This window comes from Eleginops maclovinus, chromosome 3 (assembly GCF_036324505.1).
Source record: "Eleginops maclovinus isolate JMC-PN-2008 ecotype Puerto Natales chromosome 3, JC_Emac_rtc_rv5, whole genome shotgun sequence".
In the NCBI taxonomy this organism is placed as follows: Eukaryota; Metazoa; Chordata; class Actinopteri; order Perciformes; family Eleginopidae; genus Eleginops; species Eleginops maclovinus.
This window is the reverse complement of record NC_086351.1, coordinates 12,856,982-12,872,489: the sequence shown is the minus strand read 5'-3', so window position 1 is coordinate 12,872,489 and position 15,508 is coordinate 12,856,982. Positions and strand designations below refer to the sequence as shown.

The 15,508-nt window shown below is 39.1% G+C and overlaps 1 protein-coding gene across 1 annotated transcript; it reads right to left on the bottom strand.

Annotated features, from left to right (window-relative positions):
• Positions 1-36: 36 nt before the first annotated feature.
• Positions 37-14,610, bottom strand: tax1bp1b (Tax1 (human T-cell leukemia virus type I) binding protein 1b). The gene is given in 19 exon segments (XM_063878984.1): positions 37-1,044; positions 1,301-1,386; positions 1,482-1,639; positions 1,743-1,920; positions 1,922-1,942; positions 2,497-2,583; positions 3,131-3,256; positions 3,416-3,534; positions 3,632-3,704; positions 4,063-4,233; positions 4,839-5,090; positions 5,261-5,446; positions 6,062-6,152; positions 6,447-6,595; positions 7,500-7,658; positions 8,325-8,515; positions 8,962-9,064; positions 11,922-12,115; positions 14,491-14,610. Coding segments are annotated over 18 exon segments (2,526 nt in total). The 5' UTR covers positions 12,099-12,115; positions 14,491-14,610; the 3' UTR covers positions 37-845.
• Positions 14,611-15,508: the final 898 nt, after the last annotated feature.

Genomic DNA, 15,508 nt, shown 5'->3' with positions numbered 1-15,508 from the left:
ACCGACTCCTTTGTGGTTAACTGCGTCCGGACACGATTCAGATTCAGACAGACTTTATTAGTTATAAGATACATGAAACTCACCGAACAAACGAAACATTTCTATGAATGAAATAAGTTACAGCTGTAAAGGAGAAGAACAAAAGAAAGAAATTAACAAAAGCACAGCATGCACTGATTAGCTGACGATATGAAGGTTCTTAATGATTCTTACACAACAAAAAAAACAATTAAATACTCAAAATCAAAACAAAGGAAACCTAACATAAAACAAATCTATATCATACACAAAGGCGTTCACAATATCATTGGCTTCAATTATTCTAAAATAGATGATCTGATGATATACTGTATTATCATTTACCAAGACTTTTACCTGACTGCATATAGCGCACCAAGGCTGTTTCTACAAAGAATGAGCGAATGACTTGTACATTGATGTTTAAGGGGGGGGGGGACCATTTAGTTGGATGTTTTAAATGTAAGTTTGGTAAACACTTGTCTCTTTCCCTGATTCATTACATCCTGAAGTCTGATTGATCTGAGTCATTTTAAAGTCGATACATATTGGTACAACAGTCATTTCCCCTTAAATTATCGTTGAATCCAAATGAAGGAAAATCTTTAACCTATAAAAAATGTTGCCTCAGTAGCCCTGCCATTTACACTGATTAAGAATGAGTTTTTTTAATGTAACATCACTTCAAAGTATTCCTCTAAGTTGAAATAACAAAGCGAAGGTCAGTACAGTCCTAAAGATTGGATCTTCACACCATTACATGCAGAAAAGAGTGCAGATATTTTTCAGTGGCGACAGGAAGTAGGCTGACCGGATGTGCTGTTTCTCTAATCGAAGTTGAGCGTGTGGCCGTCAAAGTGCGTGAGCACATGATTCTCAAACACCTTCTGGTCGCAGTCAAGAGGGAACTGCTCACTGCACATGGGGCAGATTTTCCAGTGGCTCTCCACATGCTCCTCAAACTTGCTCTGGTCATAGTTGGGGGGGAAGATGACCTCACACAGCGGACATCTCTTCATGTCCATGCTGCAGAAGAAGAGCAGCGGGAGAAAGTCCCCTGTTAGTAAACATTGATGATGTGGGCAAACCAGGAGCGCAGGCTCATAAAGAGCATCTGTCTGATGCGATGTGGGTGGCCTGCTGCTTGACTAATACCAACAAGAGGGGGTTGTGTAGCAGAACAAACACTTTACACATGTTACAATGCACAGGTTTAGAAAATGTAGGGTGCGGCAAACTTGGATGGCATTTATGAGAGTTTGGAAACGTGAGGGTGTGTTACCTGGGATCAAAGCAGAAGGCAGTTTGTCCGTCGGTCACAAATGGGCTTTGAGTTTCAGCTGCTGCTGGCTGCTCGTTGGTATTACCCTGAGGAAGAACGTTTTTATGAATATTTAGCATAAAGGAGGAAAGTAGCATTAATCTGCATGGGAGAGGATAGAGACAGTAGAGTCAGAGCTTACATTGTTGTTGTTTTGCTTTTCCTCTGACTCCTCGTGGCCTTCGGGCCGGCTGTGGTTGCGGGTAGGTTGGATACACACCACATTGCTGTCCCAAGAGGGTGGGCCAACAGGGGGCAGCCTCAGCAGCTGGTCATCTGAGAAATCCTCATCTCCCTCATCTGCAAGGAGAGAATTCAGAGACACATCCACTGTAAATACAAGTCTATTATTTCTGCAACTGGTACTGGAGAAAGCTACTCCATCTAAAAAAAGGATACCAACCTTTTGAGTCTGACATGGAGTAAGGGTTCCCAAAATGCAGCTTACTGGGGCTCTGAGAGACCAGCAGTGGGGTGGGGGCATCCTGGGCATAAGGGACAGGGTACTGCAGGAATAAAGGCACACTGGACTGGATACTCTCCAAACTGGTTTTCTCACTGGTCACTTGGTCTCCCTTTTTTGCTGCTGCCCTTCTGGAGCTCCTGTGCAGGAAACAGCAGGATATAAACATTTTTAAAAATAAACAAAGACCAATGTGAAAATTGTAAATGTTTTTGAGGAGCTAATTGCTTGATTTTACCCCCATGCGTGCTTGTATTTCCAGATATACATTGCTGCTTACAATCACACAGCACCTCCTGAGCTATGAGTTTCTCTCTCGTTCACACAAACAGTTTAATTAGTGCCCTTCATTAAAAAAGAAACTCTTCTCATTTTCAAAGGGATTGTTGAGCTGTGTTTTATTGATGTTAGTTGCAGACGCCACTTTAATTTACAGTCTAAACCTCAAATTGGGTCATTCTGCTCCTCTTAGCTGTAAGAGAATTACCTCGAGGCAATATTTTAGGTCAACGAGGACCTTGCTGTGGTCCAAAGTAATGGAATGGAAAATAAAAACTCATTTAGTTTTACAATTAGAGGCGTATTTAACACAGACCAGATCGGGTGAGGCAAAACTTCAGGGGGAATGTCACTTTTCAAGGAATTTTTAGAGTGGAAGAAGTCCATAAAAGAGAAAAGGAAAGCTGTCACTTACCCCCTCAACTTTTTCCTTGTCCTTCAAAACAAGTGCTAGTGCGTCCTTAAGTTCCTTCAGCTCCCGTCCCTTCTCAGCCACTTGGCTCTGAGGTTAACAAAAGACACACAAACAAAATAATTAGGAGACATTTTCAATGTTCAATCATCTGACGTGTTGCTGATTGAAAACGGCATCATTGAAATACTCTGAGACCTCAGTGCTTGACATTAATTGATCACAGCCATAAAAGGCTTCCCTTTGCAGGGGACTGATTTATGTTCAATACCGCTCAAAGCAATACAACCTGTTTGAATTCCTCTGAGACACTAAGCAAATATCCGCCTGCTCTGAGCCAAGCACAGCATTAGCCAGGCAACTGGAGATGACTCCTCAGAGCCAACAGAGCTTGTCTCCATGTCTGACATAAACAGCAGTAAAATGTCGTCTCACAGATAGGCCTGCTCATAAACAACACTGTCTGAGCGGCCCTGTTCAAGGGGAGAGATAGCATCAAAGATTCCATCCCTGAGCAAGACCAGCCATACTCAGCGGTAAAATCGCAGTAAGTGTCCGAAGACTGACCTGATTTGGAATCAGCAGAGCATCACTGACAGCAAACCGTCGGACCGCAGTGCTAAGTGTCTGAACTAACCTTGTAGCGATCTTCCTCAGCTGCCAACTGCAGTTTCATGTTCTCATTGGTCTTCAGTTGTGCCTTAAATTTCACCTCCATCTTGGCCAGCTCATCAGCAAACATGCAGCTACGCTCCTTCTCCTCCTGAAGAGCAGTCAGATTTTCAACCAATGCTCTTTCACCATATTCCTCTATCTTACAATACAAATAGTGCATAATGTTTATAAAAGCTTTGCTGGGTTTGAATGTCTCATTTCTGGACACATGGACCGAAAAAACGTCAAAAACTATTTGTTTTTTTACCAGCAGCATCTGCCTGTACTTCCTGTACTTGTCACTCCTGTCTGTTGCTTCTCTGCTGATGCCTTTGAGCTTCTCCTGGAGGATGGCCTCCAGCATGGGATCAGCAGAACCTGGACTTCCTTCAAAGACAATGAATTCAAGTCAGATAGTTTGGCTAAGCATAATAAATATTTTAAATGCCTTTACACATTGTATGACTGTTAACATATAACGTACCTGGCACTGATGTGTCTGGACTCACTGATGCAGGGATTGTGGACAACTCTTGTGCTGAGCATCTCTTCGGGTCCTACAGGCAGCAGACAAACAGAGTTAAAAATGTGCTCTAAATTAAAACGAGAAACAAATAAACAAGAAATTGGCGCAGGCATAAGGTATATACACACAGGATCATTAAACTACACAAATGCTTCTGAAATGTCACAAAATATTTGTCTATTTAATAAAGTCTGTAATCGAGTTTAATGATGTAATGTAATCCTGTGTTAAGATGAATCTCGGGTTGTTTTGCTATATATTCCAGTGTATTGAATTTGTAAATAGACAAAAGAATTACTGAAGGACCTTTAACCTATATTCAGTGGGATGGGATAGTGTTACAGAAATCTTATGTCAGTTCTGTTTACAGTATGTCGGCTGGGACCTACCCCTTGCTGATCAGAGAGTCTGAGCACTTGTTTTTGCAGTCGCTGACATTCCTTGTATTTCTCCTTGTAGTGCTCTGCAGCCATGTGCAGCCGCAGCTTCAGGTCTTCCACCTCTCTCTGCAGCTCTGCTAAAACAGCCGGGTCTGCAGCAGCTTCTTCTTCTGCCTTGGCCTGCCAACAACAACAGAAAACAGATCAGACAGTAAAAACACTAATGTGAAGCATGCAAAGACCCCTGGGAAGTTGTAGCAGTATAAAAGAAACTTGGAACATTTGCATTTTTCAAAATAAAGGCATGCAACGAGGCTGAGACTGAATCTGATCAGAGGGAGGAGGTTTTCCTATTGCTTTTTTGGGGGGGGGGGTTTATGCTAGCTAAGTCCAAACTATGGAAAGAGCTATTGAGCCCTTCAAAAGACTGAACTGATAAAACACCCTGTGCTTTTTCCATTATCTTGCTCTTCCTACCAATAAATGTATTACATTTGCTTTCTTCAGCTTCAGCGTAGTTACAAAAGGATGGACGGTAATATTAGGATTTATAATCTTCCACTATTTCTGTGTTGAAATACCTACCAACAGTTTTAAATATTTACATCAAAATTTGATTTATTTATCTTTCTATTCATTATTATTCAGATTGTGAGAGAGGTTTTCTCAGCTCGCTCATGAACTACCACACAACCTTCCATTTTACAAAGCTCTTATAGAAAATGTAATGTATGAGACAGAGCCAATTGAATCAATAAAGCCTGTCAGCAGATAACAATCCTTACAGCTTCCTTCTTGGCCTCTGCCTTCATCTGCTCTACCAGGCGCTCTAGGCGGGAGCACTGTGTCTGAGCCTCAGCCTTGGCCTGGCGGAGGGCATCGGCCTCCAGCTTCATGTGGTAGAGTTCAGACATGGTACGGTCACGGGTGCTGGAGGCGTCTCTCAACTCTGCGGCTAACAAGGAGGACTGCTGCTTGTTGGCGTGGAGCTGCTCTTCCTTCTGCCGCAGCTGCTCCTTCAGGGCCTTCATGTCTCCCTGTAAAAAATAAACATGTGTTCAGTTTCCAGTCATTATAAATGTGTGATAATGTTTCTATTCTTCAAACTACCTTTACTTTTTTTTTTTTTTTTACATAAGCTTTGATCAAATACTTTATATGACAGATCTAGTGATTTTTTTAAGCCTTAAAGCTAAATTATTTGTACCAATGGGGACACTTTGGCCAGGATCTCTTTGTACTGTTTCTCCTTCTCGGTAAGGCAGGCCTGCAGGCGTCCCACCTCCTCTTTAAACTGGGCAATGGTGTTTTCCTTGTTCACATCCACAGACTTCAGCATCTGCAGCTCTGCACTCAGCTTGGTGTTCTCCAGCTCTCGGTTTTTCAGGTGAATCTGGTTCGCACACACACACACAGAAGTTATAAAACATTTATACAACACCTATCACAATCATGTACCAAAGAACATATGACTATTAAAGTAAATGTTGCATGACCTCAATTACAAAACTGAGATTGAGAAAGGCCTGTAAAGTTTTCATAGTGCAACAGCCCCAGTGTGATGCTGCGAGTTAAATTAGGTAGGGTTTTTTTGGCTTCATTTCCGTGGCGACACAGTGGCACTCCCAGTTCCTGTGCAGTGCCAACCACAACAAAAAGGCACAGAAACACCAGACGGAGCAGAAGAAAAACAGAAGAAGGCATTCCCTCTTTGGACTAAAAGTGTGGGCAAGAGGATACAGAATCTAAATAGTAACAAAAAGGAAAAGAAACAGGGAAGTCAATTAACTGAACCTCCAAATTGGGGAATCTAATATAACAAAATATATTCTTAAATGCACAGATGGTAAAATTGACACTGACAAAGTAGTCAACCAAACCACTGCTAAGCCAATCGTGTTGAATTAATGATCATGTGACATGAAGTACCTAGCAGTGCACTACATGAATCTTTACTATGTTGGCATTTACCCTGATGCAAAGAAAGGTATAAATAGTAGCACATTACCTTGTAGAGTTCCTTCTCATCTTTCTCGTTCTTGAGATGAGACTCGAGTGTCTCCTTCTCTGCTGTGAGTTTCTTCACTCTGTCCTTGAGACTAAAGAAAAAGTCAGACAGATTGTTAGCCAAATAGTACATCCCCAAATAATGAGTCAATATTCATATTCAGTGATCGGAATAACAAACGAGTGACCAAAGCATATGGTATATGCCGTTTTTAATGCACCACTCACAGATAACAAATAAACTGCTGGCGAAAAATATGAAAACAACTCCCAACCTCCATCCCTGACTTGAAAAAGAGACATGTGACGATCATACAAGCAACTATGCATGTAACCGAAGCTAGCAATACAGTGAATGTAAGAAAACCCCTCCACCCCGAGCTCACCTGTCCAGCTCGGTTTCCTTTTGTAGGCCCTTCTGGGTGACTCCAATCAGATCCTCCTCCAACTGTATGACTCTGGCTGTGGCCTCCTCCAGCCTCTTCTTCACCTCCTCTTTCTCCTCTTGCAGGGCCTGGGAAGAATTCTGCACCTCCTGGGAGACAATTAAATATAATGTTTAAAGACCAAAGCCCCAGTACAGTATGGAAGAAGAATGCGCAAGATCTAATTATGGCATAAATCCTTCTTTATCATAAAATAAATAATTCAATCCAAATGTGGGCCGAAAAATCTCTACGGGTTAAAATCTAATGAGACGAAATACTGATAGCTTCCTGGTATATGATTTCTTTGATGCTATGCTGAGCTATGGCGTGGGAAAGGTTAAGAACACATAAAAAGTGTTTGCTCGTTGAAATGCAAGAATAAATCAAAATGAACGTTATGCCATTAAGATGACATCAAAAAAGCAAATTATTTTTTGTAACAGTTTCTTTATAGGAATAATTTTGGAATCTTTATATTCACACCATATAAAAAGACATATAAAAGTATAGTCATAAAATTAACAGCCACAAAATCTGTGATCATGTTTTCATCTGAAAGCTGTTTTAAACCCAGCAGATTTATGGTACAGGACAGTATTATGAATTATTACTGAGACTGCGTTTAAAACTTAATGGTAGGCTATAAAAACAGAATTACAACTTTGATAATAAAGACGTTCATATCTGTCAGAGTTTGATTTATATTCTTTGAGTGGATCACAAGTTTGGCTGGTTCTGCATATTTGTAGTCTTTCGCTAGGGGGTGCTAAGAGACTGTTTGGCCGAATATAAAACTGTCTTTAAAATAACTACAAGAAATAGAAAAGAGCATCAATCATATAATTCAGCAACATGTTCTGCTTATTCAAAAACCAAAAACCAGCAACATACAAAGCAACAAGGCCTTTTGATTAACTGACCAAACCTTCACAACAGAAACAAACATGTTCCCCCCTCCACTGAAGGAACTACTATCAGCTCTGAAAATGACTCAGTCTGTCCTCAGCTTACTTGGCTCTCTGTTCTCAGCTGGGCACAGGTTTCCTTCTCCTGCTCACACTCCTTCTGCAGAGTCTCCTTCTCAACCTCCAGCTGCTCCTTCTCATGCTGCAGGAGCGTCATGTTTTTGACCATCACCTCTTTCTCTCTCTGGGCTTCCTCCACCTTTTGCTGCGCAGGAGGAAAAATAGCAGAGGTATAAGTTCCCATAATCCTCATTCTCAAGTAGTATATAATGTTGTTCACCATTGTACGACAGTTCCTTACCAAACTAATATGAACTTAGAAATGTTTGTGGAAGTTTTGGATGGGAAAGCAGCATAAGATCTGAGAACACTGTAGTACTGAGAAGCACTGCTAAATCTTCTGACAAACCAACAGACAGTCAAGCTTAGCCTTTTTAATTGTATTTATGCAACAAGCAGTTATATTTTCTGTATGCCTTAAGGTCAGTGAGTATTGGGACGTACTAAAAACACTTTAGGAAAAAGGTGTGTATGTGTGCAAGAAAAAATATTCCTATAGTCCAATTATTATCTGTTCACACCCTATGAAAAGCACTTTGAATTGCATTTGTGTCTTAAAAAGGCGCCTTAAAAATAAACTAACCTTAACCTTAATGTTTTTCTCTGTGTGTCCTCCATAATTTTAATCATAATTTCCTCAGCTTTCATTGCATAATTTGGAGTAAATCCTGAAACAGCACCTCTATACTGAGTGGAGAATAGATTCGGGATCAATAATTAATTTTGGTTGAAATTGAGATCCCAAGAATCCAGATAAATAAACGGTGAGATAATGAAAGATTTAAACACCCAATGCAAAGTCATGCTATACCTCAAGGTAGCCAGCTTTGGTGGTGACCACCAGGATGTCAGAGTTGCATTCATCCTCCACGGTCAGCAGCTCGTCCTCTGAAGGGCTGTTGGCACGAAACTGGAAAGGCGTGCTGGCTCCCCGGATCTCGCCTTTGTGGGTCACGTAACAGAACTGGTAGAACTCGGAATCATCATTGGGCACATAATATCCTGGGGAAGGATTACATCCAGTCAGTAAAAAAAATGCACAGAAAAAGCCAAAGAGATACTCATCTACAAGCCTAAACTAACCCCAGTCCTTAGCTTTACTAAACTGCACACTTACTCCAAAGTAATTCCAAAATGCAGTTATAACTTTGGGATGGATATGTGTTGAACTTGAATGATGTGGATCATAGATTTGGGATGATGTGTGTTTGAATAATAAAAACAAATAAGACACATCTTTCTCAGGTCATGTTATCCTCTATTACTTTATAAAAAGTAGTATCACAGATTAAAAAAACACATACACATTTTTTTTACCCTAGAACACAGATCTGTAAGGGAAAGGTTCTTATTTAACTGCAACTAGTGATTCAGTGTGTTTTAACAATCCTCTGATATGCGGTTATAGAAATGTGTCAAAGTCATATAAAGCCATGGTATGATCTTACCCTGAAACACCACTATTCGGTTGACTGCGGTGCCTTCTTCATAGTTCTCAGGGAGAGGCGACCACAAGAATGTGTAATAGTCCCTCGCTGTGCTCCAACCAACCTGTGAGACATTGTGGGGAATACTTTCAACCGGACGCTCTCACCACATCAGTGTAGGATAATAGCAATGGAGAATTAACAAGGAGACTTCCTAGAATCCACACAGCGCCACCTCCAAAAGATCTCAAACTGCCTTATTACAGTAATTACGGGGTTTTTAATCTAAGTTTGGATGATAGTGTCACACCATGCCTACTTGGAAAAAATATATAATTTCTGTAAACCACTGAAACTCCTGAAACCCTGTGCATGTGACCCGGCTCTTGAGCAAGCACAACTGTGAAAAATGTAGCTACAACTAACTTCTAACCGGAAGAGGGAAATAGGTGAAAATGTTATGCATAGGTGACTTGAAAATGAAAACCAAAATGTAATTACACATATTTTAAGTGTTGTTAACTGATGGCTGATGAGGGGGGAGTACAGAAAATACATCCATAACTTCAGCCCGGTGCCATAAAACTGTCAAACAAAATCAGAGTCACATCGAGCTGGCTGGCTTTCGGTGTTTGCACACTCAGACGCACACACGTGCATCCACAACAAGCCCAGTCAAAACAGCATTTCACACCAGCCTCTGCAACTGAACATAGATTTACTTGTGTGTTTCTCCCAGATTATATTTTAATATTCATGCAGACAGATCACACTTATCCTTACAGAAGTTGCTTTGATGTATATAGGCTTATTCACTATCAGGCTAGTTTATTTTCTCACCTGTGTACAAACAGCCTACAGCTACAATACTGCAAGTGTTCATCAGAGCCAGAGATAGAAGGTGCTCCAAAAGCCCCAATTGTTACCAGTGCAGTTCCAGCCCCCAGCAGTAAAGAACAGGAAGCAATTAAAACATGCACCTAGTTAGAGAGTGTCATTACTGAAGGCTAGCCCTTACCAGTCCACTCATTAGAGCAGCAGAGGTGGTGCTGGGTGAAAACTCTGAGAGGAACTCTTTCACTTACAACAGAGCGGTCTGCAATGTGTATAAACAGGGGAAGAAGAGGAGGTAGAGACGGTGTAGAGCCTCAATAAAAACTGGACTGGTGACCGAAGCGATAACACAGGCAACTTGCAGAAGTAAAATCTCAAAATACAAGCTGTGATAATGTGAGACCATAGTGAAGTTTAAACATCACTATTCAAGAGCATTCCAGTAAAGTCATACTCCTGCAAGAAAGCTGACTGAAGCCTGTGGCAATGTTGCTGAAGGAGGTTATGTATTGTCTATGTGTATAAATTCAAGAAAGAGTTGTTCATTAATCACAAAGAGAGGTTGTTCTCGAAGACAGCTTAATTATAAAGCTGTGCTTGCTTTTTCCTCGGCCACTGTGACAACCTGTCCCAACAACATTTCTCCATGAAGCTCAGCATGCCTTAAAAATGCAGTATGGTAAATGTTGCAACATTGAAAGACCGCATCTCTTTTTAGATATTCTATCAAGGTGTTCTTTTCTATTATGTGGCTAAAATGTGTTTTGCCACTGCCTCTGTCCACAGCAGTAGGATTTAGCTTTTGCTTCTCTAAACTGGGGCTGTGTCGAGCGTGATCTTCTGTAAGTAATATACTGACTCCTGATACATCCCCACTTCAAACAATCAGAACTACCCCCTTTCAATAGATATATCTGGAACATGAATTATATTCATATCAAAAGCATATCGAGTGGTAGCAATGCACTGTTTGACCGGGAGCCAGTAGCAACTAAAGATGCAGTAAGGAGCCTACAATGATGCACAGAGTATCCAGGTTATCTCTACCCAAACAAACCTAAAAACTTGGCACTGAACTTCTCATCTGTCAGCACTGCCAGGAACATTTACACAATTTACGATCCTACCCTCAGCCCATTCCAGCTCAGCTCTGTGTTTTAGAGGCTCAAGAAATTGGTAATGTTAAGATGTATACTGCCAATTGGTAATAGCTTAAGGCTAAAACACAATGGGATGTGGCATCCAGCTACAAAAGACTGCTGAATCCGGTACTTAAACAGCCTCCAAACATTATATGATCCTCCTCGAGTAGCCTAACATGACCTCATTTCTAAGTGAAGCTTGGAAAACACCGCTGTTAAAATACATTTCATAAATCTACCAACGTATAATGAATAGCACGCACTAAGCATATTCACCACTGACCTATTTTGCAGACAGAGTGTAAATATAGGGCCTTCATCATTGTTACAAATACGTATATACATTTTTATGTCTCATGTTCAGCCAAGTTGAAACAACTTGTCTAATAAGAATAAGTGCTCTCTAAGGGTATAATGCAGAATGCAACATAAACACAAAAAGCTGTTTGTTGGATTTGGTTTATGATGTGAATTAATTTCAGCTTCCTTCTTATCTCCGGGGAATAAAAAGCATGCTGGACTAGAAAAGTCTGTCAGCATATACTTCCGTGTCCAACCGAGATTCACTAGAGATGAGGCTTGAACAAATGACTGCCACTGTATTGGATTTAATGTCCTCCTATAACAAGATCCATGTGGGGTACTAAAGTGTGTGAAGGGGTTGAAATCGCTCCAATCCCTCTTCCAAATAAGCACTATAATAGCTGCATAATTCTAGTTGTTCTCACTACTGACTTAATAGTTGGTTTCTACATTTTCAGTAAAACCTTAAATAAAAATCTTGAAACATAGCTGTGAAGTGTTTACTGGCACTAATGTGTTAGATTTAAATTCATGGGTAAATAACCACAATGTCATTGCTCCCCTCTTCAAATGGAGTTATCAGTATGTTGGAGACTCCAATAAATCAAAGGCTGTAATCATTCGAACACATAATGTTATTAATTATGCATATACTGCAGTTTTGTCCAAGGCTTTCATAATACATTGAAGAGGGTTAGTCACCTTGAATATGCCAACCCAGTCCTTTGGATTTGGTTTGATGAACTGCGTCAGCGTAAAGTGACACTCCAGTGCAGCATGGGGCATGTAACTCTTCCCCACATTCTGGAAGATGACATGGGCAAAGTTTGATGTGTCCATGTTGTTGTTTAATGAAGTCCCGTCCAGGAACAGTGCCATAAATCACTTAGCAGTGGCTACAAGAGATAAGAAACAAAATATGTGATTAAAAAGAACAATAATCAAATAAACAACCAAAATACCTCTCTTTACAACGAATGACAAAGCCAGTTCTATACAACAAGAGAAAATGTAATACTGAGGATCAAACATGATTTTATGTTGTTATTAAATGAAATGTAATATTATCAATTGTATAGTTGACAGTTAATGTCATTTGAAATCAAGCACTATAACATTGCTATTAAGATGGAAAAATGTCCTCAATTTAAGCTATTTTAATATTCAGAACATGATGAGTTTTCAGACATTAAACTTTATTCAAGGCTATAGTATTGCGTTTCAAACCACACCCATATTAAAATCTTTGTTCAACTATTTGCCTTCCAAATCTGCGGTAGTGCGTTGTTTCTTATTACACTCAAACACAGGAAACTCTCGGACACTCATAACAGCTTTCATGAATGTCGACCAGCACAGGGAAATAACTAACCTAAATTTTGAGTCATATCATTTGTGTATAGGATACAAAGATTACTTCTCACTGGTGGCGACACAAGATCATGACCAACACCATTATACCCAAAATTCCCTTTGACTAGCCTTAGATTTGTTCAGAAAAATAGGTAGTATTTGAGAGTAAAAGATAACTGATTTATTTGGTTTATTTTTGTGATGAAATATGCCTTTATAAAATTAGCAAATACAGATGACATATCCCAATCAAAGGAATGTCAGATTAAAACCATGTCTTTTTCTTTTTTAGGTGTGGGGCTGTAGATTAGCCTTGGTTAATTAACCTATGCCTTATTAAGATATGAGTCATCAAAACTCCCAAGTTTGCCAACAGGACGATGTTGTCATATGACCAGCAAAATGGTACTCTGTCAGTGGGAAACCCAGTCAATATTCAATACAGCAAAATGTACAAGGACATGAACTATCACTTCTAACAAATGATGGATGATCATTGGAACTGGCTGGTGCTGTAGCTACATCCATACAACTTATCTCACACCCTAAGTAGTAATGGTGCCTGTCTTTATACCTTTCATTGGCATTGTATTTGGTTCACTTCAGCTCATGTGTTTGTCAATGATTGCTAAAACAAAGCTGATAACACCAATGACATGAAATTATTATATGACAGTGTCTCCACAATTGAGGTTATAGGTTCTTTCCAGAATGTCAAAGGGGAAACTGTTTAAGATAAGAAAAAATAAACCCATTGTCAGTTGTGTTAATAACATTGAATTACTACCAATTAAGTAGAAATAGTATGAAACTCTAATAAACTCCTTATAAACTCAAGTGTATATATTTCTAATCCTTCTAACTTTTACTATACTATTTCCCCATAATCACATTCTTATTTGTTTTTTCTTATCCAATAGCGGCATGAGAAGAACAAAGGATGATGTATGCTGAAATGTTATAATCCCCTGATGCAAATTTGTGATATGGGGATATCAAAATAGAATTTATTTGAATATATTTGAACTTATTACATTTCCCAGACTACATTTGCTACTCAAAACGTACCCCTGATACATGTTCAAACGTTTATTTGTTATAATATGTGACATTCATTCTTATTTGAGTCATTGTTTGAAAAGATCATTTTACTTTAAGTTCTCATAGTATTATTACATATTTTATGTCATTAAGATTACTTTCTTTTAAGGTATTTCAACAATAAAGACTGTCCTAGTGTCACCTCAGTCACAACGAATTAGATGAGAGCAGAGAAAGACTGTTCTAGTTTAAAGTAAGCGTTATCGAAACTTAACACTGAAAGCCAGTGATGATTGACGTTAGTTCTTCTTCAGGGTGGATCCACCATTTCGGCCTCAGCTGATATACTACTACGTAATTGGGCCTGTGGCAGTCACAACACGCTCTTCTGATGATCGGAAACGCTGAACACTAATGATATCTACAGCGTTACCGAATATATAACGCTAAATAAAACTCCACGGTAATGGCTGTTATCAACAGACACATGCAAGTTAACGTATCGAGGCGAGGCCTAATGTGAAAACAGCAATCATGGTGGCTAAGCAAGCTATGTAGCTAGCGAGCTAGCATTAGTTACATCATTTAATGGACGACATCGTAACCTCTAGACAAAGAGACATTTGGTGTTAAGACTACCGAGCAATATATAACCTCAGCCCTATTAAACAAATCGTTAGTTGGGAAAAGTTACAATGCCATCAACGAAAAGAGCCGTTGGCTAGAGAGCACCATGCTATCAGCTGGAGGACAAGGTTAGCAACGTAAACAAGATAGCAAAGCTATCTCTTCAACTACCCTCTAAAAGGCCACGCCAAGACAGAGTATCAAGAACACGTATAATAAGTTATATGTATAAAATAAACGTTAAACATACCCAGATGCCATGATTACCAGCAGCTGAAATCCGAATGTATCTTTACAACAATTGTTGACGCAGTTCAGTGCTTTCCCGTGCCCTCTTCCTGGAATAATAACAACATTACGTCATTTCCGGGTAGGGGACCTGCCTGGGAATCCCACCCGTCTGAAAAAAATACACACTGTAATAATCTGAAATAGCAGACATCGAAACAAAGTTACAAAATACAGACCATGATGTTGTTAAAAATCAATTACAAATATATTTTTGTATGGCATAAAAGTTGTTCGAGTATTAAAATAAAGTTTAAGCATTGTTATTATTTGTGTTACGTAATAAAGATTAATATTATTATTTTTTTTTTTTTTTTTTTACGTTGCAGCTTATACTCCATCTAAACCTCATGCTATACTGTACAATCATATTAAACTATGTTAATGAGATATTGTGTTACAACATTTACAGTGATTTATATGTATACTTTTCTATATTCATACAGACAATGCAACGTATCATTACTTTTCACAATATAATATATTCCATTATTATACAATATGAATCATATTATGCTAGTTTAATTCCTAACTGGTCACTTTAACAAGTCATACCTCATAACTTTGTCTTTAACTGCTATGGTAAAGTTGTATAGTTTCTATTCTTGTACTTATTATTATTATTATTATTATTATTATTATTATTATTATTATAATTATTATTTTTTCAATGACTCCTACTCTATCTGTACTTATTTTTGTGTTTGTGCTGCTTCAACGTCTTAATCTCTCCTCTGAAAATCAGCTATGGCTTATCCTCTCTTTCTTATCTTGCATATTGCACTATTACTTCCTAATGACATAAGTTGGATTTGTCAATACTAAATGTCCCTGAAACAAGAATGGTCTTAACCAGAAAGTCATATGAGCAGTAGTCATCTCATTTCTTTACATTGTAAATGAATAGTATTAAAGACATGTAACGCATCAGTAAAACCGGAAACACGTCAGTCCCAGACCCTCCCTATCAGTTTATTGGT